Source organism: Pogona vitticeps, chromosome 4 (genome assembly GCF_051106095.1).
Source record: "Pogona vitticeps strain Pit_001003342236 chromosome 4, PviZW2.1, whole genome shotgun sequence".
NCBI lineage: Eukaryota > Metazoa > Chordata > Lepidosauria > Squamata > Agamidae > Pogona > Pogona vitticeps.
Window position 1 is genome coordinate 37,652,862 of NC_135786.1, and position 25,959 is coordinate 37,678,820.

The 25,959-nt window shown below is 41.5% G+C and overlaps 1 protein-coding gene across 1 annotated transcript in view; it reads right to left on the reverse strand.

Moving 5' to 3' along the window:
* Nucleotides 1–6,235: 6,235 nt before the first annotated feature.
* The window catches only part of LGR6 (leucine rich repeat containing G protein-coupled receptor 6), a 157,619-nt gene continuing 137,895 nt past the window's right edge, over nt 6,236–25,959 (reverse strand). Inside the window, exons 8-16 of the mRNA XM_020782370.3 lie at nt 24,358–24,429; nt 23,452–23,523; nt 21,852–21,917; nt 20,873–20,944; nt 19,389–19,460; nt 17,479–17,604; nt 16,388–16,548; nt 12,745–12,825; nt 6,236–12,070 (exon numbers count right to left, since the gene is read on the reverse strand). Coding sequence (XP_020638029.2) covers nt 10,818–12,070; nt 12,745–12,825; nt 16,388–16,548; nt 17,479–17,604; nt 19,389–19,460; nt 20,873–20,944; nt 21,852–21,917; nt 23,452–23,523; nt 24,358–24,429 — 1,975 coding nt within the window. The 3' untranslated portion in view covers nt 6,236–10,817. The remainder of the gene's footprint in view (nt 12,071–12,744; nt 12,826–16,387; nt 16,549–17,478; nt 17,605–19,388; nt 19,461–20,872; nt 20,945–21,851; nt 21,918–23,451; nt 23,524–24,357; nt 24,430–25,959) is intronic.

Genomic DNA, 25,959 nt, shown 5'->3' on the forward strand with positions numbered 1-25,959 from the left:
TATTTGATTTCCCTTTGACTAATATTTATAAATACTTGGCAAATCTATTGCTTCTGGCAGGAAAAGGTACTAGCTTCAGCTTTTACATGCACATTTAAGGAATAGTGCATAATATTTTAGGCATCTGTCTTTCCTCTTTTCGGTGCTTTCACATTATGTCTTCAGCAGGTTGAGTGTGAGTCTGAAGGACCTGCAGTTTCAAGGTAGATCCCATGCTTTTAAGTTCCATCCCTAGTTAAAAAGATTTTCCAATACAGTCGTGCCTCGACTTACGAACTTAATCCATTCCAGAAGATGATCGTAACTTGAAATGGTCGTAAATCGAAGCACCATTTCCCATAGGAATGAATTGAAATCCCATTAATCCGTTCCGGGGGGGGGGAATCACCAAAAAGAGCACACCAACATTATAGAGCCCCATTGGAACACGCTGGGGCCAGGAAAAAAAACCACCATCACCACCCCAAAAAACCCTCAGCAAGCCCCATTGGAATGCGCTGGAGCCGGAAAAAACACACAGCAAAAAACAAAACAACACAGCAAGCCCCATCGGAATGTCCTGGGGCAAAAAAAACACACCCCAAAACAACAACACTGCAAGCCCCATTGGAACACACTGGGGCCGAAAAAAACACACACACCAAAAAACAAAAAAAATCACAGTACAGAAACATAACTGCCCCCAGCCCAAACTCACAATGCAAAACCCTGTATGTACTCACTCAGAAACAGAGAGTAGCACCAGGCAGTCTAAAGCCTCCTCGGAACGCACACACTCTAACTGTTGGAGCGAAAGAGCTACAAAGAAGTAGCCTCTTTGCCAACCAACGTTTAGCAATTTAAATTCGCCACCTTTCCCCCCACCTCTTTTCTGATCATAACTCAAAACTCCGGTCACAAGTTGAAACAAAATTTTGCGGCTGGAGCTGGTCATAATTCAAATTGGTTGTAAGGACATTTGTAAATCGAGGCACCACTGTAGTAGGTTGTGCTGAGACTTCAGAAAGTTTGGAAATACAGACTTTGAGCTTGACGCTGCAATGAGACAGCAGGACAGAGCTCCGTCCCCTGGGCAGAATTCTGACCAGTTTGGGACCTCCCAGGGGGTTAAAACCACCCCAAAGAGGTGGTGAAATGGGGAAGACGCCTGTTGATCTCGTGGGCAATGGGGGTTACCCCTGTTTGATCTGGGAAACTCCCCAATCAACCAGCGCGCGGAAATAAGCAGCTGAAAAGCTCACCTGCAAGTCGTCAGCAGCCGGCAATAGGGAAGTGATAAACTAACTAATTAACATCATTATCATTGGATAAGAAATATTTACAGTGGTGCCTCGCATAGCGACGATAATCAGTGCAGCAAAAATCACTGCAAAGCAATTTCGTCGCTATGCGATTTGAAAAAGCCCATAGGAATGCATTGAAACCCCTTAGATGAAGAAATTGCTTGACGATTACTAAACGTTCACTGAATGGGCTTTTTTCGCTTAACGTTGATCGGTTCCCTGCTTCGGGAACCGATTTTTCGCTTAACGACGATCAAAAACAGCTGATCATTGGGTTTCAAAATGGCCGCCCGCTGTGCAAAATGGCTCCCTGCTGTGCTTTAGGATGGATTCCTCGCATTACAGGCACCGGAAAATGGCCGCCCTTTGGAGGATCTTCGCTGGATGCTGAGGTATTTCGCCCATTGGAACGCATTGAACCGGTTTTCAATGCATTTCAATGGGCTTTTTCATTTTGCTTGACTAGGATTTCGCTTAACAGCGATTTGAACGGAACAAATTATCCTCATCAAGTGAGGCACCACTGTATTCACAGGAATAAACTGATTTACTATTGGACTATATATTCATTAGTCAATGTTATGTTTCATAGCTCTGCCTGCACAACAGGAATTGAATCATTTCTAGGGTCCGTGTGACTTGAGGCACCTGCTCAGCTTCTGCACTAGTCAAAACTTCCAAACTACCTTCAGGAGCTTCACATGCTCTTAGGTTCTGGCTGGTGGAAGGTATTATTGGGAGTAGTTCATCCCTCAGGTAAAAAGTAGTTCCTGCCATCCCTACTTTGAATGGTTGAGGGATTGTCTTTTCCTATTGGCTCCTAGCTTGTGAATCTGATCTCCCCCCACCCCCCAAATCCTTCACAATCTTCTTATGTAGACTTTCTTCTGCTAGTAAAACAAATACATTTGATTTCAGAACACATATTCAGAACTATAAGGAAGTTCTTTGTTGTTTTGTTTTGCTAAAAGGAAGCTCCCCCAGGGCTACTTTGAAGTGGATAATGTGGTGGTCTTCACTGTTTCCCTAAAGTCAGGGCTCTTCCTTCAACATTTAGCCTGCATGCACAGGGAAGATATACAGAAGCACAGAATAGCAGCTTCAGGCAATTTATTGTAGGCCATGGGAGAAAAAGCTCTTAACACTTCCTAGAACATTATCACTAAGCACCTCCACGGGTGCTTGGCAAAGAAAAAACTTAGCAAGTGCTTATTTGTGGAACGCCGATATCATGTTTGCTTTGGCATCAGATTTGCTGCTTGTAACTATGCCTTGCATTTTAAAAACAATTTTAGTTTCCGTGTTTCTTATTGCAGTGCTATATCTTTTGCATGTTGCCTCCCCTGTTGGTTTGCAATGGCATCTGATATGTCTGACATATTGGGTGGATGCCAGTGTAAAAGGTACAAAAGTCTGCTTGTGCACGGGCATTTTGTCCCTCTCTCCTGCCTGTGCAGCTCCTCATTCTATCTTAAAAACTGTTTTGATGGATCTCCTGATCCTCTAGTTTATATACAGAAATTTACCATGGTTCACTGGTTTGGCATAGTTTGGCAGATTGGGCCCACGGATGTTGTGCAGGCGCTTAGATTCCATACCCCGCCTCCTCCCACAGGTGCCCGCTCAAAGGAGGCGGGGCATGGAAGCCAGGGTGCCCATGCAGCACTTGTGGGCCCAGTCTTCAAAACTGCAGTAAGTGCCCATCTTTACTCCAGAGGAGATGATGACAAGGTGCAAGGGAAATGCCTCAACCCCCCTCCCTTTGACTTCCACTAACAGACACCATTGTGTTGGAGGAAAAAAATCACTAAAAGTTGCTCAATTAAGACTTTTTGAAGCAAACTATCATGATTCAACTGGAATTTTAATATTAGATCAATTAAACCTTTAATAATTTATGTGAAAGCAAATGAAGATATTGATTCATCTGCCACTGCCAGTGGTTTTTATAAAACTTGCTTCATAAAAACTAGTTTTGATGGAACTGACTGTCATTTTCACTGAAGATGCAAATAGGGCTTGTTTTACCTATATTTATCAGCTTCCAGTGGTCAAAGGGAAGCACTCAGTGCACACCATTTTTATTTCTTTCTAATGTTCCTTCCCTACCATTTTTATTCCCATCTTTCCCATTGGTTCCTAATCTATGTTTGTATTGATAGCAATTTTGTTTATATAACTTGTTTGAAATATAGATCTTGAGATTTTAAGTTGTAGACTTGTTTTGTCTGGTATAGATTCTATATTCCTGTTTTTCAATGACTTACATAGATTTTCAAAATTTGAATGATGGGCTTCATTAACATTCCAGCCCTTGTGGTTTAGCCATCTATATTAATCTGTCTTTAAAAACAACAACTTTGATCTAGTTTTTTCTTCTTCAGTTATCTGAAGTCACAGACTATCAATATTATACTTAAGCCTCTTTTAATGTTAACTGACTTTGGAGGAGGGGTGTTCACTCATTCATCTCCTTGGGACTACCTATAAAGGCATGAACTTTAAGACTTCATGCGATAAGAATTTGCTGGAGTTTGTGCTTTCGTGAAGGACTGGTATAATGTCTCAGCAGCTAGTTTGTCTCTGGTGCTGTCAAAATGGACAGTTTCCATATTAAAATAAATCCTATCACTGCTTTTTGTCTGAGGTGATTGCTTTTCTGTCCCTTTTTCAGCCTGTTCTGCTATATTATCCAGATGACACTTGCTGAGATTATTTTTTTCTGTTTCCTACAGCAAAGACACGCACACACGCACACACGCACGCACACACACGTAAAGATACATCATTTGATAATGGGTCAGGCAAAAGGCAAATAAATGAAAAGGGTTGCATCCTTTGCTGAATGGGGTTGCACTCTTTCTGGAAACAGAGGTGCGCAGCTTGGAGGAGCTCCTGGATTCATCTCTGAACCCAGATGTCCAAGTTTTGGTGATGGCCAGGAGTGCATTTGCACAATTAAAACTAGTGTGCCAGTGTGCATATTCCTGGAGAGGCCTGATCTAGCCATGATGACACATGCCTTAGTTTTATCCCGACTGAATTACTGTAATGTGCTATATGTGTAGCTAACTCTGGAAAGTGTCAAGCAACTTTTGCGGGTCCAAAATGCAGCCATCAGATTGCTAAGTGGCTTTGGTCACAGGGAGCACGTAAACCCCGTGTTACAGCAGATCCATTGGCTGCTGATCCATTTCCAGGCACAATTCAAAGTGCTGGTTCTAACCTTTAAAGTTCTAAACAGCATGGGTCCAAGTTATATCAAGGACTGCCTCTCCCTTCATTTTCCTGCTCCACTATTAAGATAACCAGGAGAGTCTTTTCTCTCAGTCCCACAACCTTCACAGGTGTGTTTGGTGGGGACATGGGAAAAATACTTCTCTGTTGCTGCTCCCAGACTTTGGAACTCCCTCCCACAGGAGGCCAGGCTGGCTCCATCTTTGCTGTCCGTCCACAAGCAGGTGAAGACCTTTCTGTTCAGGCAAGCTTCCCTTGACTGACTGAATGAGTGGGGTCTTTTTAAAGTGGATTGTTGTACTGTACTGCTTTATATGTGTATGGATGTTGGTTTTGTTTACCATAAGGGACATGGTGGCGCTGCGGGTTAAACCACAGAAGCCTCTGTGCTGCAAGGTCAGAAGACTGGCAGTCATAAGATCGAATCCACGTGACGGAGTGAGTTCATGTTGCTTGTCCCAGCTCCTGCCAACCTAGCGGTTCAAAAGCATGCAAATGCAAGTAGATAAATAGGTACTGTACCACCATGGTGGGAAGGTAACGGTGTTCCGTGTCTAGTCGCGCTGGCCATGTGACCACAGAAACTGTCTACGGACAAACGCTGGCTCTACGGCTTGGAGACAGGGATGAGCACCGTGCCCTACAGTTGGACACGACTGGACTAAATGTCAAGGGGAACCTTCACCTTTACCTTTGTTTACCATATTTTAATGTGGTATTTGATCCTTTTAGTATCGTATACTTACTGTTATTAGCTTTATATACAGTCTTTTAATGTTACATGCTGCCTTGGGTCCTTTTTTAATGAGAAAGATGTACGTAGTAAAATATTTTAAATAAACACGTAAACTCTACATTAAAATAGCTGGCAAATGAATGTTTGAACTAACTCAACTGAAAATCACTGCATCTGAGGTAATGTGGATATTCCGTCTGTGATTATCTGTTCACATACAAACTTCAGGTATGCTTGATATTTGCAATGGACCAGTAAAAGATCCTACGAAGCTACCTTTCAAGTCCTGCAGGACTCTCCATCAGGTTGAGTACTGCGGAGTTTACAATATAGTACAGTTTGTTACGTGGTGGCGCTGTGGGCTAAACCGCAGAAGCCTGTGCTGCAGGGTCAGAAGACCAGCAGTCGTAAGATCGAATCCACGTGATGGAGTGAGCACCCGTCGCTTGTCCCAGCTCCCGCCAACCTAGCGGTTTGAAAGCATGCAAATGCAAGTAGATTAATAGGGACCACCTCGGTGGGAAGGTAACAGCGTTCCGTGTCTAAGTCGCACTGGCCATGTGACCACAGAAGATTGTCTTCGGACAAAACGCTGGCTTTATGGCTTGGAAACGGTGATGAGCACCGCCCCCTAGAGTCGAACACGACTAGACAAAAATTGTCAAGGGGAACCTTTACCTTTACCTTTACAGTTTGTTATGGTCCTTAGACCAATCACACAGGGGGAAAAACATAGACGTTTCCAGTTTCCAACATTCCAAATACCTTTTAAAAACATTTGACATTAAAAGAGCAATTAAAATCTATTATCTAGCTACCATAACTTTTCAAAATTTCAGGTACTTCATCAAAAAGCATTTGCATTTAAAACACAATTTAAAATCTAGTATATAGTTACCATGGAATTTCTCAGGCCTGAATATCACCATACAAAATCTGGCTATTCGATAAGTGATCTTGGAGTACGTATCACGAAACTCAAGTCTATTTTTTATTTGATCAGTGGGGTGATGATCTCCTTACAAGCCACCTCATAATCAAGCAATTCTTTGCCTACAGTCCTCAGACCCATCATACAGAAAGGTGGACTAAAGAGATCCAAATACTGCAGTGATAAAGTGTTCAGGCATATGGGGAACAGCCTAAAATCTCATCTTCAAACTGCCATTGAAACAATGTAAGATGGTAGTTTTGAAATTACAGTTTTTAATTTTCTACACATTTCTCCATAGAGAATGCTTTACAAATCAATATACAAAAAGAAAGGAGTTCAAACAAGGGACAAAATGAGAGGGAAAATGGCTATATATCTCTCTATATAAATATACACAAAATATACAAACGCACACATGCTGGATATGGCTTATATGGCATGTATATACAGACAATAACATACACGGTGTGTAAAGGCATTTCATCAGATAATATTGACTTCAGTATGGGACGAGATGTTGATATAATTTTGGACATAGCCATGTCAGTGGTAAATGTTGTAAGGATTTTGCGTATAAGATTTTGTAAGATGAATGGCAATAGAACAAATGCATCTAAGCCAAAAGACATTGGAATGGTTTAGCCGTTGACAGTGGCTACTGTCTTCACTGGATCACTTGTGTGTCAGGTAGACTCAAGCCCGACACATATTATGTGGAGAAAAAATAATGAGTCAACCTTCCACAGAGGGAACCATGCAATCCATTCTCCTTGCTAGCTAGCCCCCAGCTTTTTGTGGATGATGCTGATACAATACCAATGTTGCATGATCTTCTGGGAGCATTTTTAGTCTATAATGTATAGACTCTTGACCCTTTTCATGCCCTGCATAAACATGACTGTTCAATGATTTCTATTTCTAATGAGTATCTGGTAGACAATAAAAATTCTGAAACTACATGGTTTTTTAAACACTGAATTTTAAATCTTTAGCCCTTTGGGAAATCAGGAGCTGAGACTAGGAAGGATAGTTCTTTTCTTCACTTGAAAAGGATGTTCAGAGACTAATGGTTAAATGGTGTGTGGTAACTGAGGAATGTTTGGTATTTATAGAGTTTCGAGATCCTAGGATCTCCACTACTGCAGTAGCTGGAAGTTTTGTGAGCACTTGACCTATGTGCAACGGACAGGATCAGTTTGCATCAGGAATTTAAGCTGAAAAGAACTGTCCCTGCTGTTAGGAGAATAGACAAGCGTGTCATTTGCAAACTTTGTTTCATTTTCCTAAAAGCAATCTGTTTTTCAGCACATTTCCAAAATGTTTTCAAGATTTTCTCAAAACTCTACCAGCATCTGATAATGTTGCTTAAGCCCATGAAAACATTTAAGATGCAATACAATTTTGGCAAAGTTAATAGGAGGTATATTGAATTACTGGGTAACAAATGGAACATATTTGAACCCATTCAAATACTGAGCTTAAATATTGACTACTTGATTCTGTTGCACTGTAACCTTTTTTTAATGTGTCAGAATACTTCTTTCTACAGAGTAATCAAGATACATTTCATGAGGACTCATACATGTTAGCACCTTGCAGATCCAGTCCCAAAGTTAGCAATCCTAAATGCATTTACTAAAGAGTAAATCTCATTAAACTCAGTGGCATATATTTTGAGTGGGACAAGAATGGGTAGACAAGTTTAGAACTGAACTATATTTTTTCCTGCATAAAAGGTTCTAGCAAATGCAGGCAATTCCTTTAATCTTCATCCTTTTTTGGAATTTCATTGTAGATGTAGGTTGTATAAGCTACTGTATTTAATTTGCAGGCATATAAATTATGATGGATTTGATGTTTGAATTAGCAATTTGGTGCACAAGTTGCCCTTTGCCTGCTTTGTTGTTGAAAGAAGTTCCAACCCGGAAACCTGGCTGGCAGCTGCCTTGATTAATTGGCTATGTTAGGAATCCAACTATTTGCTAATTCATAATTGTCCATTATGGACAATTGTCAGAATGTCCATCCTGTTGTTTGCACCCTTCTTTTGGCTAAGGCATCACAACCTTTAGCAAGACATGTTACCCAAATTCCATTCCTATAGTTGTGTCTCCGTGAACATAGGTAGAAATGGAAATTGTAGAGTTCTGGTTCTCACTCAAGCAGAAATCTACAGTAACCAAAATTACTACTTTTGACAAAATTAGGTTCCAGGGCATAGAAGAAAATGACACATGCCTGTTCTTCAGTTTCCCATTTCTGTATTTCAGTTTAAGTGTTTTCTCCTAACTCTGTCAAGAGCTCTCATGCATAGAAGTACCTGTAGTCCAGACACTCTAGTCTGTCCTCCATTATATTAAAATGCTACTTACAAATTACTGGCAGGAACTTCGTCCTACTGCACTGGACAATTTATTAGTTGCCTTTGGGAGCTATGCCTTTGCAGCCAAGAACAGGCTATTCCGGCAATCCAGAGGTCTTAAACAGCTAAGATAATTCCCATAGCTTGTTCTTTCTAGGGGAGCTCATGGCACAGTGGTTAAACTGCAGTACATAAGCCAAAACTCTGCTCATGACCCGGGTTCAGTCCCAGGTAGCTGGCTTGAGGTTCACTCAGACTTCCATCCTTCCAAGGTCAAGGTTGGTAAATTGAGTACCCAGCTGCGTGGGGTGATGGGGCAAACTAGCCTGCAGAATTAAATTGTAAACTGCCCAGAGAGTGAAGGACTGTGGGGCAGCGCATAAGTGCCACACTTTGCTTTTGCTTTTTAAGACATAAATTAAATAAAACTGTAGAAAGACCTAACTTGTATGAAGTAGCTCCTCAATACCTCTAATTGCGTACAGTAAGGTTAAACTCAAGACAAACCCCTATGTCATTGTTTGTTTCCAGTCTGTCAGCTCACATAGTGCTCTTTCTAAGAATGTTGGTTTCTTTGGGTGAAAAAGTTTCTCTTGTGATTTCTGTCTTTGAATTACAAAGAAATCTGGAAATGTGATACTGAAAGTCAATACACACTGCTGTCTTCTGAAATGAAAAATGTTGAACCTTTATATTTGGCACTTGCTTAATGGCTCAAATCCTCTTGCCTAGTGTAGTAAGTCACAATGAGAGTAGGCACATTCAATCAGAGAGGATTTGGTAAGTCAACACTTCTGTAAGTTCCAAGGATTCAGTGGGCCTACTCTAGTGTGAGTTACTATTGGATTTCAGTCGTAGAATCATGGCACTGTAATTTGGTTCCTTTGTTTGTAATAGCTGGCTTTAGCTGCAACAATCCTGCATTGGATTTACATAGTGGATAAAAATATTTCATGCTGGCAGTCTTTGGCTTATGATGGATCTGTGCCATACTTAGCTTTCTTTCTCATGGCACTGGCAATTCCAAAAATGTAATGGATGGTACAAGGCATGAAATCTATATGCAATCTAAACGTTTTGAGTCTTGATGTAGGTCAGACTACAGATGAAAACACACCCTTTTCCTTGCATTGCTTTTTAACTCATAGACTCTAGTTCTTGTTACTTACAGTTAGTTCAAGCAAACCCACAGACACGGGGATGTAACCTGTGCTAAAGAGTGAGCTACAAACTCACATGGTCTGGAAAGGTGGGATTATCTTCTGCCACTCCCATTGGCTGCACATGCACTCATAGTATAATAATAGACCTTTGTTTGGGGTGCATTAATTTCATGGGAGTTAAATTTTAGGCATTTCTGCTCAGGTAGCTGCACCAATTCTGAAAAAATCGGCTCTGTGAAACTACAGCATTCCAAATCAAAGGTCTGTGCATGGCTGTCAGCTCCATTTTATAGATCAGAATTGATTGTTACCCCTGAAAATGGGTTCTTTATCTCCGGCGAAGATATTATGTCTGTCGGTCTACTAACATGATGATGTGTGATTACAGGAGGTGAGAGGAAAGTCTGATGTTGGAGCCTTAAATGTTATATGTGATTGGTGTTATCTGCTCTGTAGCAGGCACAGTGATGCCTACATAACACTCTTGTGAATAGTCATGGCTTCATTCAGAATCATTCCTACCCTTTCATTGAGAACAAAGTTTTGAGAGTGGTTGTTGTGGGTTTTTCAGGCTCTTTGGCTGAAAACCCCACAACAACCATTAGATCCCGGCTGTGAAAGCCTTTGCGAATACATTTTCTGAGAGTAATCCTCCAGTATGATATGTTGTCTATCACACACAATTCATTAGAATTGGGAATTTTAAAAATTCCCCAGTAAGCCAAGACATGATTGATTAGGCTACACAACAGCTCCTAGTTTTACTGCAGCCTTGGCTTTCCTATATACTGTAATAGCTTGTCTTCTTTTATCAGAGGCTTTGAATGCAGTGCTTCCCTATACTGTATTTCCCTTTGGTGAGGGACACTTTATCTCACACTGCTGCAGCAGGAGGGGAGGAAACAATGCTCCGGCAAGCAATACATGGAGTTGGCAGCACCTTGCAGGCCATCAAGCTTTGCTTCCAGATGAAGCGATAGATTGGGTGACTCTTTGCCCCAGAACAGCCTTTGCTCCAAGCTCTGGGTAGCTAGAGGCTGTGCTGTTGCACAGGATTTTCACTGAGGGAATTCGCAATGGGTCTGAGAGGCTGAAGCACTCTTTACAAGTGAGATGTGAAAGCTGGTGCAGTTGGTGTGGGCAACAAGGCAATCCGAAGGCTGCTCTTGGCTGCATCGCCATTTTCTGATGCGAGTAGCAGCTCATCGTCAGCCAGGTAAGAGAGGTGGGTGGAAAAAACACTGTCATGTCCTCTGGCACCTGCCTTTCGCTGGTGTGGAATGAGAGTTACTGAAGGGAAGTTGTTGTAGGCATCTAGGACTGATGAGCACCTAGGAGGCACTCCATAGATGTCTGGTGCCTCAAAGATGTGATCCATGTCAGAAAAAGCAACGAGGGCCTGGGTAGAGTCATACGAGCTCTTCTCTGTGACCTCTGACACATAGGACTGGGCACAGCTCTCCTGTGTCTTTCTCTTCTGCCTCAGGAGCCGCAGGTCATCTCTGAAATGAGGGTTAAAGAGCAGATAGAGCAGGGGATTCAAGCAGGCTGGCAGAGGAAGCACTACCAACAGCATAGACTTGATGACTTCAGGTGTGATAAGGAAGAGGCTGAGCATGGAAGAGAAAGTCAGAAAAGCTACTGGGCAGTAGAGGAGGCAGTTAGTGAAAATAAGCCAAGCAATGTGTTTGATCATGGCACAGTCCCAGATGGAGTCAAACTCGCCTTTTAGCAGGTTGCAATAGAGGCGAATGTATGTCCCAGTGATGATGAGGAAGCAGAGGGTGTTCACCAGCACCAGGGCCACCATGAAACCCAGCATAGAAGGCTTCCCATCAGGGAGTGGGTAGAGTAAGCAGAGAGGGGATGCCCCATACTCCCCAACAGAGAAGAGGGGCAGCATTGCGGCCACTGAAGAAAGGGCTAAGCAACCCAGGGCACTTGACTTAACAGCACCAAAGGATGGCACCTTCCCATACGTCCGCATGCATGACACTGAAAGGCTGCACTGCACTGCAGCCAGGGTTAGGAGAAGAATGGAAGCCTCTGAAGCAAATACTGAGAGGAATCCTGTCACTTGGCACCCTGTGCCTGTCTCCCACCTGGCACCATATTTTGCAAAATGCCCAAAGGTGAGTGCATCCACAAAAGCCAGAATGGCGCAGTACAAGCCTGTCAGCGTGTTGGCTCCGGCAATGGTGCCAATGACAAACTTGATGGGGGAGATATAGCCTGGTGAGGCAAAGACAACCACCATGACTAGCCCATTGCATAGGAGGGAGACCAGCGTGATCAGCCAGACCCCCAGTCGGATGACCCAGCTCTCAAACAGGTGGTCACAGGGCTTGAAAGGACCTGGAAAGAAGGAAGGAGCATAATTACAAAGTGCACAGAGATGATACTGCAGCAGAGGAGCTAACACAATACTCTGCAGAGCATTGGCAAGAGGTGGCAGGCACCTGGCCATTTTGCTGTACCCTGCAGATGAAGTAACAGAAGCTTTCTGAACCTGAAATACACTAAGGCTGCATGCTTTGAAGTAGGAAGGCTCATTTCCCAAGGGAGGCAGAGTGATGGTGCAATTGTCTTAGCTGTGTAGCTCAACAGTTTGAAAACCAAGCAGCAATTAGAACTTGGATCTGGACATTTGAAGAGCAGGAGCTTATTCTATGAGTTTTTTAAAAAAATTCTGCTTCAGCTAGTTTGTAAAAAAAGCAAAGTTAAACAGGAGAGAGAATGCTGAAAAACCTGCACATTCTTACCCCAATACAATATTTTCAAGCAAACACTGACATGCATTTGATTTACACCATTAAGAGCTAGAAATGCTCCTTGTAAAGAAACTAAATCATCATCAGCTTGCTGAGTACAAAAACAAACTTGATAGTGGATGATCAATTCAGTCATCAAGTGACCCATCTTAGAAGCAGTATTTGTTGGCTCCCATTGTATTTATATATTTTGATGGTCTTAAAAACAAACTGGGATTTTAAAAAACCATATTGTACTTAGTTTAGAGTCTTTCTTACCAGGACTGGGTGTGCACTGGATGTTGGGGTGCAGTTTTGAATCTTCACGTTCCAGCTGGAAGTCATCCAGGTCCAGGTCATCTAGAAAGTAATATGAAAAGACAGCACAAGTACATTCATGCTCAGCTTTGTATTATGAACCAGGCATATTGCTTATTTTCTTAAAATTGGGAGCAGAGGTAATATGACAAAAGTGATGTCTTTGCTATGCTCTTCTACATTTCTGGACCTTATAAATAAGGCAGCAAGCCTTATATGCCTGAATACTATTCTAAAAGATTCAAGGGGAAACAGAGCATCCCCACTAAAATCAACAATTAATCTTGTATCTGTGCCATGATTTTATAATCCATAAAAATAACTGCCGAATGTCCAAGGTCATTAGACACAGATTAAATTTCAGCAGCTTGCTTACATCTGAGAGGTCGTGGTTACAACAATCCAGGGTAGCAGACAGAAGGATAGTGCTTTCAGACTGTTTCCCATGATAAATTTGGGGCTGCGTCTAAAGCAATATTTTGCTTGTTGTTAAATGTGTAGCGATAAGGCAACGTGTGACCGTCCAGATGTTGCTGGACAGTTGCGCCCTCACTTTTATGATCCCTCACCATTATGGCTATGCTGCCCAGTATTGATGAAATTTGCTGTCCAACAAAACCTGAGAGCTCCCCCTGACATGATAACTGTTTTTTTTCTCTCTCATTCTCTCTCTCTTTCTCTGTGTGAGCGAGAAACTATTTGCTAGATTGCCTTATGTGTAACATAGTATTTCCATAAATTATCCAGTCCTTAGATATTAGAAGGAAAAAGTGCTATTAGTGCCTTCTTGTCAGAAAATGTCCTTGAAATAGTTTACGGGGATTTATATAGGCTAGCAGAGAAGACAGCTAAAACAAGATGAATTTTCTCTCAAGCGTCTTGCACTGCACTACTCCCACCCCACCCCCAGAATGACTTGAGTACTTCATGTACAGAAAATTCAACAGATGCTGCTTATTCTGTTATTGGAATGAAGCAAGTGGGTTTTGTTGGTCTTGCATCTGTTAAAGACATGGAGCCTTTGTCAGGAAATATGGTAACAACTTTACTATTAAGGATTTCTGTCTTCAATAAAGCTTGTCTTCTGCCATAAAGATGTTCATGACCATTTTTTTTCACAAAAAAATTTTTGGGTGGGAAATCCTGGATGTCTATGAGTTGCAATGCCCACCATTGATGCCTTCTTGCTGTAGGAGGCTCAGGTAATTCCAGGCTAGGCTAGGCATATGCTGGCACATAGAAGAGAATGACCTGTTCCCAGCAGTCTAGACAGCTGAGTCTTTGCTGTTTATTTAACTAGAGGTGTCAAGAACATGATTTGGGCAGGCTCTGGAGTCTACGGAAAAGGTGCATATTCTTTTCCCACAAACATCCTGCCATCAAAACAGCTTGCTTGTACAAAGGGAACCACACAGTGCTTCTATTGAATCTGCAAGCAGAAACCTACTCTATGTTCTTCTAGATGCAAAGCCAGGCCAACTGGCACAGTATAAAAAGTATGTAAGATCCATTCCTTGTGGCCACATGAATCCACTCTCTTTTCTGTCGGTACAAAGTATTTCCAGGAACAGAAACTGAGCAAATCAGTTCTCTCATGGACAGGGGATGCTCCCGCCCCCAATAGAATTCAAATAGGCTGACTGTTGTTCACTACATTTTTGGTAAGCTGGCAGAATTATTTTATCTCATGTTTTACTGGTGGTAACATACCAGACCTAGAAGTTTGTGTTGTATGTTATGTACCAACAAGTTGCACCCAAGCTATATCCATCAAAAAAAGGTTTTCAAGGTATGTGAGATATTTAAGGAGTACTGTTTCAAATGCTAACCCCCCCAAGTGAGTTTCAGTGGCTGAGAAGGAATTTGAACCCAGATCCCCATCTGCTGAGTCCTTGTCCAAGGCTGATTATAGGGTAGACCATTTCTGCCAAAAGAAGATAAATGCCTGCCAGATGTTCCTCAGTTTTGGGGCACTTAGAAGAAAGGTCTCTGCAATTGTTACTATTATTTGCATTTAAAGCAGAAGGTAGGGAATTTACTGGCTCTAATAGTATGTCTGGCTAGGGGGATTCTGTAATTCAGAAAAACAACATCTCCAATCTCTAGAACGAGGACATTCCCCAGTGTAAAATCTTCTTCCAATAAAATATTGCTTTCTAATGATAGGAAGCCTCAGAACTGAGAGCGTGCAGGAGAGAGAGAAAGAGTGAGAGAGTACTTCTATTTCTTAGTACATTTCAAAAAAGTACAGTACCATGAAAGGGCTTCCATATCACTTGTTCCTTTACTGAAAACTGATGATTAAATTTGAATTCTATTAATTAATAGAATGTATCAAACAAATTATGGCGAAAACTCCAGACTACAGGTGATTCCGCCTGAAGGCCTGTCATACAAACTGTGGGACCATTATCCTTGTTTCTTCAAGTGTAGCTACTGTGTCACCTAACAGTAGTCCATTCTATCACAGGCCAGAAGGCTGTCTCAGAAGGATCAAGAAATGGCTAATCCCCTCTCCCTTTGTTATTCTGTGTTGAATGAATTTCTCATTTTAACAAGACTCTCTTGGTCTTGACTGTGTGTGTGGGCCATGTGTTTATACAATCATGACATGCAGCAAACAAACAATCCGAGCTGCGGTTTGAGACTCCATGTACTCCCATCAATGTTTTTCGCATGTGACTTGCAGTCACACAGAAATCCCTTTGCAACAGAAAGGCTTGCTGAAGGGAGAAGCTGGGCCCCTCTCTTCAACAGCCACAAGGAATACACTGTCTGACTTTGATCTTTGCTATACATAACATTTCCCAAGATGCACTTCAATCTGTATTTCTAGTTCTTTACGTAACACAATCTACACTTAAAGGCTTTGGACAAGTCACAAACATTAGGATAACAACGATACAATGAAAATGTGCAGCTAGGATGATTGCAATTTGCTCCAAATACTGGGGATGGATTTGCTATTCTTCTCAGTGATATCCCTGTGGTCTTTATACTGGCTTAATTTTTGCTTTAATCACAGCCTTAAACCCAGACTCATGAGGGAATCCTCACAGGTGTTTTTAAATCAGTTCCTTCCACTTAATGATGATGTTACCTTTTGCTATTGATTTCAAGATCCATATGACACACACAATCACGGGTGATAAATTTCATAGGAGCCATGGTTGTACAGTATGTGCCACACTCATAGGAGCATTGATCACTTTTCAAATCATAGAATAATTGAGTTGGAAAGGGGCCTGTAAAGCCATCAAGTCCAACCCTCTTCTCAGTGCAGTACAGTAATCCAAATCAAAGCAGATCTGACAGATGCTTGTCCAATTTTCTCTTGAATACTTGACACTGTGGCAACGTGACCTTCATATTTTTCTGACTTCTTTTCTGAGTACTGTTTGCTTAGACTGGCAACCCAATAGGTCTCTAATTAATGACCTTATATCCTAAATTCTTTATCTTGCTGTTTTGAACTGACTGCTACTGTCAGTTTTGTGCACCATCCTGGCCCAGATTTTGGACTTCTTTTCTGACACCACTGGAGAGACTGCCTTTTTGTCTAACACCTGGTTGTGCACCTACAGCTGCACATCTGGATACTTACAGTGATTGTCCACATGGCCTGGAAACAGTCCTAAGGTCCTCTTGTGGCCATCATCGTCTTCAGGGCTTATATCCTCAGAGTCCCACTGACTGGATACTTTGAAGAAATTTCCACATGCTCCGTAGGCACAGCACTGGTAAGCATAGGGTACCTCCAGCACCCTAGGGAGAAGAATGCAGGGCTGCTAGTTAATTTTTCACCTGCTTTTCTATGCATGTCTATCTAGAAATACATGTTGCAGGAAAGATAGCCTTCATCAGATTAAGAAGATGCAAAGGGGAGCAAAACTCCCCTCCCTGTAATAGTTGCACAATTTGCAAATGGAAGCAGCTCATACAGGTTTGAGCAACACTAGCATCGTTGCTGACATTCCCTCTTCCACATAAACTGTTCAAGGTACAGGAGCCCATCCTCCTGAGCATGATCTGTGTGGTTCATGTTTCTATGGTTTCTTTTAATGGGCAGCCAAGATGGGATGGAAACATAAAGCCCATATTGTCCTCTAGGCTGAGCTCTGAGAGTGCCTGGATAATGTTCTAAACCCAGTGCACTGGGCAATTGGCAAAGACACTGAACTAAATGGAGTGGTAGCAGTGACTAAGGACTCCCCACATACAGGAAGAGTAAATGTTGCTCCACCTTTGCCATTGTGTTCTCAGCTTATTGAGCATTGTCTTTGCTGTTTACTCTAGCCCCTCCAGGCAGCTCATTAATCCACAGCAGGCAAGACATGGCCACACAAATAGCATTTATTGTAGGACGGCTGGATGTCATTAACTGAGGTTGGCTTTTGCAAAGGTTTTCCGCTTTGCTAAGCCCCAGGCGGGAGTCCCCTGCTTCCAGGGCCTCTGCCTTGTGTGAATTTGGATGATGCCAGTGACAAGACATTCACTGGCTCACTGATTTCTCGAGGCAGTGATGGATTCAGAGTGAGAGCAGGAAGTCAAGATTGCTCAAGCTTCTGGCTTAACTGAAGGACATGGAAATGTCTGATAAACATGGACAGCAGAAGGCAGATCAAAGCAAATAAAGTCCTGAGAGAGAGAGAGAGAGAGAACCTTGTGAAGCCAGAAATCAGAAACAAACCTCACCTCATCTTGGGAAAGCTTTCTTTACTGAAGGATTCAGACAGTGCTGGGTTGCCTTTCAGCTTCAAATGAGTCAGTCCACTCAAACCACCCAGCGGCAGTGTCATCAGCTGATTGTCAGTCAAATCCCTAGATATGTAACAGAGACAAGGGGCAGTGGAAGAGAGTGGTGAGTGCCAGCCTTGCAATGTTTTTATTCTAGAGATCACTCAGTGTTTATATGATTAGTATTTCAAAGTTGTTCATATTTTGATTATAAGCTATTATAGGAATCCATTTAGATGACTTGAAAGAAAGAAAGACAGAAAAAGGAAAGAACAATGCAAACTGCTTCTCTCCTTCCCATGCTTAACTAGCAAAACTTGGGGGGGGGGGGAAATGCAGTGTGCATCTGAATAATGGTGCCATAAAATAACACAGAGAGCCTAGAAGTACCTAATTATAAATAATTATAACCAGTATAGTCTAGGCATAGAAGCAAGGGGACTGAGGTTCAAAATTCTCTGCTTAGTGACAAAGCTGAGTAATGACTAACCACTCAGTCTTTCTCAGTTGCAGAGTGCTTATGAGCATACAGTATATCAAGGCAGGACCCAACTTGTATAGTATCCTGAACTTCATGGGATGAAGACCAAAACAACAATGTAATAAACTCATTGGTATTCTGTTGTGTAATCCCCACCCCACCCCCCACATCAACAGGGGTGACTTTGCCAGCAGCTGTTTGAAGTAACTAAAGGGGTTGGGGGTCTCTGAGTCTGGATGCCATGTTTTGGCAGTGGCCGGGAGTGCATTTGCACAATTAGTGTGCCACCTGCACCTGTTCCTGAAGAGGTCTGTCTTGACCACAGTAACACATGCCTTAGTTACATCCTAGATGGATTGCTGTAATGTGCTCTACATGGGGCTGCCTCTGGAAAGTGTCCAGAAACTGCAGTGGTTACAAAATGCAGCAACCACTGACTGTTGAAGCCACGAGACAGGAAGGGGAAATCTTTAATGACCAAAATAGGTTCCCATTAGGAAACTCACTCCATCCTGCAACTCCCCAACAATGAAAGAAATTACATGGGAGCCTCAGGAACTTTGGAAGAGAAGTCAGAAAGGTTTTATATCAGAAAAATGGTTGTTGTTAATGATATCAGTGTTACATGATATAAGTTGTGGCAACAGGATTTCAGCCACTATGATTACTATCAGTGATTTAAACATGCTTGAATTAAATTTCATAACTTACTGCAATGCATTGCCATTAACTAATGAGGTGCTGGTCAGATTTCTAGGTGTATACTTGTTGTACAGCTGGGTATTTGCCTTGTTGGCATATTGTGTTACACAATTTAATTTATAAATGCATATCTGGCCACTGTCACTTTTTGTTCTGTCCCATCACTGTGATGGAAAAGTGATTGTACCTCAGATATGGGAAATACAGTAAAAAAATTTGAACAGTTAACTATTAGCGAGTCCTAACTGAGACAGTCATTGAACTCACTACTATTTAATTAAATGATTAACCCTTTTCTGTTAAATTTCCTATCTCTGCAGCACATTAGCACAGTGACTGGGTGTGTTCTTGCATCCTGTTTCATTTCTGCTATGCACGTGCTATAAAGAGTTGGATACTATGTTGATCACCCACCTTGAACCACACTACAGCAATTGTGGGACCAGCAAGTTGTGTAATCTCTATATGACAATTTAGCTAAGATGCTGAGAGGTGTGGTCATACACATAAGTTTTCCACACTCTTCTTTTTACAACAGATGTCTTAGAGTTGATACGATACATCCCATAACAAAAGCGTGTGCTTTTCTCAGGGGCCCCTCATACATTTCTCCTTATGTACCAACACGACAAATTAAGGAAAGATCACCTTTATAAATGTGTTTTATGCCCTCTGTGAAACTTACAGCTTAGTGAGAGAGTGAAGTGTCACAAAGGCTTCAGAGTGGATAGACTGTATGTAATTCCAACCCAAATCTCTGCGAAGAAAAATAAAATAGAAAAATTAAAAAAATATATAGTGATGGACCATATAGCAGTTCTTAAATAGTAAGGCTACAGGTTCTAGATCTATACTTTGCAGGCAAGGTTTCAGTCTCTTTCAACAAAGTTTTGGGAATTATTATTTTTTTTTGTAAGCAGTAAGAATTCCATGGTTATTCTGAATGCAATCCAATCCCCATGAAAATTTATCCATAGCATCTCTTTCTTATGAGGTCCTCTTTCATTCTTCCTACAGTTCACCCCCTTTTACAATCTTGTCCACTTTCAATCAAAAACTTATTTCCAACCCAGCGTGCATTTCCAGCTTTGTATACATTCCACTTTTTATATGTAAATAATGAATGACAGATCATTTCTATGGCTATAGATGTAACTATTGTGAAAGACAGAGATAAAAAAAATGGGTGATGGCGATCCAACAGATGTGTCTGGACTGCAGTTGCCATAGTTCCTCAATGGTGACTAAGCTGGCTAAGTTGATGAGAATTGCAGGACCAAGCCCTTCCAAGCATGTAGAGTGCCACAGTTGTTCACCCCTGCTAAAGTCTGAGGAAGGAGTTATCTATGGATTTTTACAGGTATGCTGTGAATATTATATCACAGTAGAATCTCAGATACATGAGTTTTAGGAAAACCAGTCACACAACAGGCCCCTTTAATATGTAATTATTTAATGGGCTATGGAGGATATGAAGGGCCATTCCTTTCTAATCTATATTCTTGTACTTGCTTCTGACTTATATTCTTGCACTTGTTATATTCTTGTACGTGTACACTTCATTTATGAATGAAATAGGCAGGAAAGCAATGTTGGGCAGGAAGTACAAGACTGTGAGTTTTAAGGACTGGCTCTGGAGAAAATGTGGTGGACAGGACAAAGCCTGCTGGGGAAATGAGTGGTAAATTCTAATCATTGGCGTGTTTATTAACTTATTTATACCTTAATTTCTAGTCGAAAAGTTTGGAATATTGTGGGAGTGCAAATCTATTTCTGTTCTGCATACACATCTGACTCTGAGAAAAGTAATATGTGACAAACTATTTCTCTGTGTGAGATATGTGATAATTTTTACTGTATGTGTAATATATATGTTCATATCACATTTTGTTTTGATCTGGTCCTTTTGTAGGGGTGAGTCTGTGTCCAAATGTATTGAACTACAGATTCCAGTGCTTCTCATTTGCAGGGCAAAGTAGATGCCATAGTAAGAAAGGACTGCTGTGTGATTCATGGGCTAGTATGGCCAATTTGGTTTGAAAGGGTCTTTGTATGGATGGATCTGTGATCATGCCCTGAGCGCACAGCATTGTATTATTCGCCACTCTCTGACTTTCTGTCACTATCATAATAAAAACCCTCTGATCATTCCTTGCGAGCTGTACTTACATGGAGCGCAAAGCTGTAAGCTGCCTGAACGTGTCTGCTCCAATTTCGTAGATGCAGTTGTGTTGAAGGCCACTGCAAAGACAGAAAGACGACAATAAGAAAGGGATATATGCTTCATGGAGTTCTCCATGCTTGTTGGCAACAGAAGAAAGCACTCCTGCCATGAAGGCTATGTCAATTAAGGGCTGTGAAGGAGTTCAAATTTCAAGGGGAAAGTGGATCAAGAAACAAAAGACCCCAGTCCTATCCACTTCTTTCCCTGCACTTAGCCTCAGGCCTGGGACAGCAACCTCATTCAAATAAAAACCTTGCTTCTTGTTGTTGGGAGTTACAAGCAACCAAGGTTTCTTTATACCAGCAGTTCACAGGACCCTTCAGCATCTGCTCCTACTATAGAGCCTGGAGGACTCAATATCCCCAGCTGGCAATTCCACCCATGGGAATATCATGTGTGAGGGGAAGAGGAGGAAAACACTGGAGAAACAAAGCCTCAGTGCCGGCTAACACATGCCTCTTTTGCCCTAACCTTGTTACCTTGACCTTCCTCACAAAATATTAATGATGCCCCCAACATGTGTTCTTTATTTATTAGCTAATTTTAGTCCTTGCTTTTCTTCCAATGAGCTCACGGTGGCATATATAGCTGGTCTCACCACAGCTCTGAGAGAACACAGTGACTCCAAGCTAACTCTATGATTTTCATAGCTCGGTAGGGATTGGAAACAAGTTGCCAAACAGCATTCAAATGATGCCATCACCTTGACTTTAGGAATGGCTTATGAAGTTGCTTCAAACATCCATGCAAGAACTACTACACTGGCCACATGCCAAAGATATTAAACTTCTGGAAAAGTCCCGATTAGGCATCTATTCTTCAAGATCCAGCTCTCTGTTGTTCATCCATTCACACAGATTGCTTAACCGGATGCTCAGACTTAGGAATTCCACCACAACTTGCCCCAAAGCGACAGCTACTCACATTTCTTCCAGCCTCTGGCAGTAGTGGAAACTGGGCAACTCCTTAATTTGATTGTGGGAGAGTTCACTGTGAGGAAAATAACAAGGTTTAGAACAATGGCAGCCTTCTCAAAGGCTCATTTTGGAATGCATATAGTGTGGTGGAAAGAAGTAGGTGTCCTCAGGCTATGCAGCTGGAGAACCAGGAAACCCCAGAGACAGATTAATATCTGTTTTGCACCCACCTGACACTTGGCACCAGTTATCCCATTCATTTCTATGTCTGGTTCCTGATATTATTTCTAGGTTACTCAATCCTTCCCCTATTCATTCAATGGCTGAAATCCAGGAGTAAATTACTAGAATAGGCCATTGAATCAGTGGAACTTACACAGGAATTGGCTCACCAAATCCCCACTGATTTGATGGGTCTACCTTAGTTGCAACTTACTACTGGATTCCTTGTCCGTTCACTTCTCTATAAAAAAGCCAAAGCTACAACTAACTGCTATGTGCTTGTTTGCTGGGGGTTGACCTATACAGTTTACCACTGTCTGAAGACAGGCATAAAACATGCTTCTGTATCTTTAGGAACTTTGAAGCCGGTACTGTAGATTTAACTGTAGAATACATTAATAGTTTTATGTATGTATGTATGTATGTATGTACGTACGTACGTACGTACGTACGTACGGACGGACGGACGGACGGACGGACGTATTTATTTATTTATTTATTTATTTATTTATTTATTTATTTGTTTGTTTGTTTGTTTGTTTGTTTGTTTATTTGTTTACTTGTTTACTTGTTTATTTGTTTATTTAACTTATATGCCGTCCACACTACGCAAAGGTCTCTGGGCAGCTTATAATAATTTGAATACAATAAAAAGATAAAACAATTAAAATACATGCTCTAAAAATTGCCATCAGGATCCACAGTTGATATTATTTCAATTAAAAACCTTCTGGAACAGGAAGGTTTTGACCTGGCACCAAAACATCATCAATGCTATCGCCGCTCAGAGACCACTGGTAATGGTGCGGCTAAAAAATCTTGTAAATAAAATAAAATAAACGTCGGCACCAGACAAATGTGACTTGGGATGGCGTTTCATATTCTGGGGTCAGCTGCGGAAAGGCCCTTGGTCTACAAGCCATCCCTCTTACCTCCTTGAAGGATGGCTCTTTCAGGAGGGCCCCCTGGCTAGATCTTAACTGCCGTGTAGGTTCAACATTTCCTTCAACTTCCATCACAAGATCACCTTGATTTTAACCCTAAATTATTCTCCCGTCTTCCTTCTCTTCCCATCTATTCTTCACTGTAAAATGTCAGAACAATATGTCGTGACTGACACTATTAAGTGGCATTCAGGGACCAGAGTGGGGGTCCACAGGAGCAACAATGGAAATTATCTGAGAAATGATGCAAAGGCAATCACAGGAATTTGCTAGTGGTCAGTTCCTGGAATGGAGAAAGGAGCAGAGTGCAAAACATATCACAGCTGTATAATGCATATTTCTGCTTGACTGGTCAGCAGCAAGCATCAGTGACTAGTGTCTTGGTAGCAAAGGCACATATCAAGAGTCTTAGTAAGAAGGGAGGATGTGTTTCGAACTCACAGAATGCGAAGGCTGGGCAACTGCTGGCACATTTCTCCAGGAAGCAAACGGATCCCAGCTCGTGTCAAGGTCCTGAATGAAGGAGAAAATATACTGTTAATATCATTATATGCACAAGAAAGTTTAAAAGATTTAGCCCATTCCCTATTGCCTCTGGGGGAGAACTTTGGGATGAAATTAAAAAGAATGTAGCAAATGGCAAATAGAGGTATCTGGAAGAATGGAGTAAGAAAAGTGTGAAAACATCTCAAGAGCATTGTTTAGGTGACTCATTCAGCAGTTCCCTTTCCCCAGATATGAACCTTTGTGTTTTTCTGTATCTGAAAATAGACCATTGCTTTATGCTGAGTAGGATAAGGACAATACTGAATCAATTAATTGCCCATTCCTCATTTTTCATTCCATAATTATCAGGACCTAATGGAATACAGTAGATTATATGGGTTTCGAAATAGGCAAAGAAAAGCCAAGATATAACCACCCAAGTTGCCTTGGCATTGTTTCCTTAGCCTTCCTCCAATAAATGTACAGATGGTGGCCTTGGACTCAATATCCCCAGATATTGTGCCCAGATTGGCAATCCCATTCATAGAAGGCACTTTGGGCTCCAGCAGAGCCTTCCCATTGGAGAATGTGGGTGGGAAGATAATCATCAACAATTTATCCTCCCTGTTTCAGTCCTCTGTGTCATCTTTTGTCCTGCCCTTCTACGTAGGTCCCTTAAGGAGGACAGACAAACTGAAGCGCTCATTTCCACAATTTGCTCTTCTAACATGAACAGAACTTTGCTAAGTGCTATGCTGGAACCAACACTGCTTGACTCCTTATGATATGCATGGTTGCAGGTAGGGGTGGAGTGGGGAGAGGTTAAAGCAGAGCTCAGAGTTGGATAGTCCCACTTCTTACATAATCTGAAGCAGTGGATTTCCTGCAAATGCTTTTTCTGGAATAGCCTTGATGTTGTTGTTATGGAAGCCACTGTTAAACAAAAAAACATTAAGGGGTAAAATATGGAATGGGCACTGCTTAAGCATTGGAACATTAGACAAGCTTCACACAACACTGATTTAAACTATATATGATTGTTTAAATCTTGTTTTTAGTTTCACACATGGGGGAAATGTGCAGACTTCTGTTTTGCTGTGTGTGTTCAGGACAGCAAGCTACCACCTATCATCCTTTTGCCATATACACACATCTATCTAGCTACCTGCCTATCTACCTGCCTGCCTAACTACTCACCCACCCACCTACCTACCTACTTATGCCATTTATATTGCAAGATCTCAGGACAGGTTAGAGTGACTTGCAAGACAATATAAAAATGTACAGTCTTTCAAACAATTTAAAATTGAAACAGTTTAAGACACACAGAATTAAAACATTAAAACCATTGCATTAAGATCTATGCAAGCCAAGATACTCAGTGGCCAGGGACGCTAATAAATAAAATTTTTTTACTTGGTACTGAAATGATGGTAATGTTGGAGCCAGTTGAGCTTCCAAGGAGGGCATTTCACAGTTGGGGAATTATTGCTGAGAACATCTTCCCTCACATTTCCACATGGTGTACAGTTCTCAATGGTGGGATGTGGAGGAAGGTCTCTTCAGCAAATCTTAGTGATTGGGCAAGTTTATATATGGCAGGGGTGATGAATCTCTGGCACTCCAGATGGTTTGGACAACAATTCCCAGAATACCCAGTTACAATACATTGCCACTTACAAAGGATTGTGGGAACTGTTGTCCAAAATATCTGAAGTGCCAAAGGTTTGCCCCTTCCTCCTGATATATGGAGAGGCCCTCCTTCGAATATTGCGGTTCCAAGACACATGGTGTTGTCCAAAGAGCACAACGATTTATTTTAACCTCCCAACAACTTGTGATGTATATGTGCATGTTTGAGAAAAAGCCTACTTGAGATGCAAAAGAAGGAATGTAAGCAGCACCTTTTAATCAGGTCAGCATTCTAGCTAAATTGAATGAGTAGCTTTTGCCTCCTCACATCAAAAACAGTAGTTGCAGCTAAGTATGTGAAGAATAATTGCAGAATTATTTGTCCTTGCCTAGATACCAAAAAAGGAGCACAAGCACAAGAAAGGAGAGTGGAAAGGGGTGACGCCACAGGTGAGGTGCATATCTCCAGAGTTGTTTGTACTTCACATTTAAGAAGAAATGTAGCTCACCCTAAATTGCAGTTGTAACCTACATCAATTATAAAAATAAATTCCTTTTTTCTCCTTCACTTGTTGTGGTAGATTAATAGTATGGATGTTTTTATTACTTGTTGCATTGTTTTGCCTCCTATTGTAAACCGCCTAGAGTAGCTCTCAACTAGATGGATGGTATATAAATTAAACAAAAAAACCTCATATAAATACCAAGCCAACTTGTTGACACATCTCTAGCCTCTACGAGAGAGAGACAAGAGACAGAGTTTTCCTTTACCCAAGGTATCTATAATTTTTGCAATGTATCTTTGGGCAAAAATACATCTTCTGTTTGTGC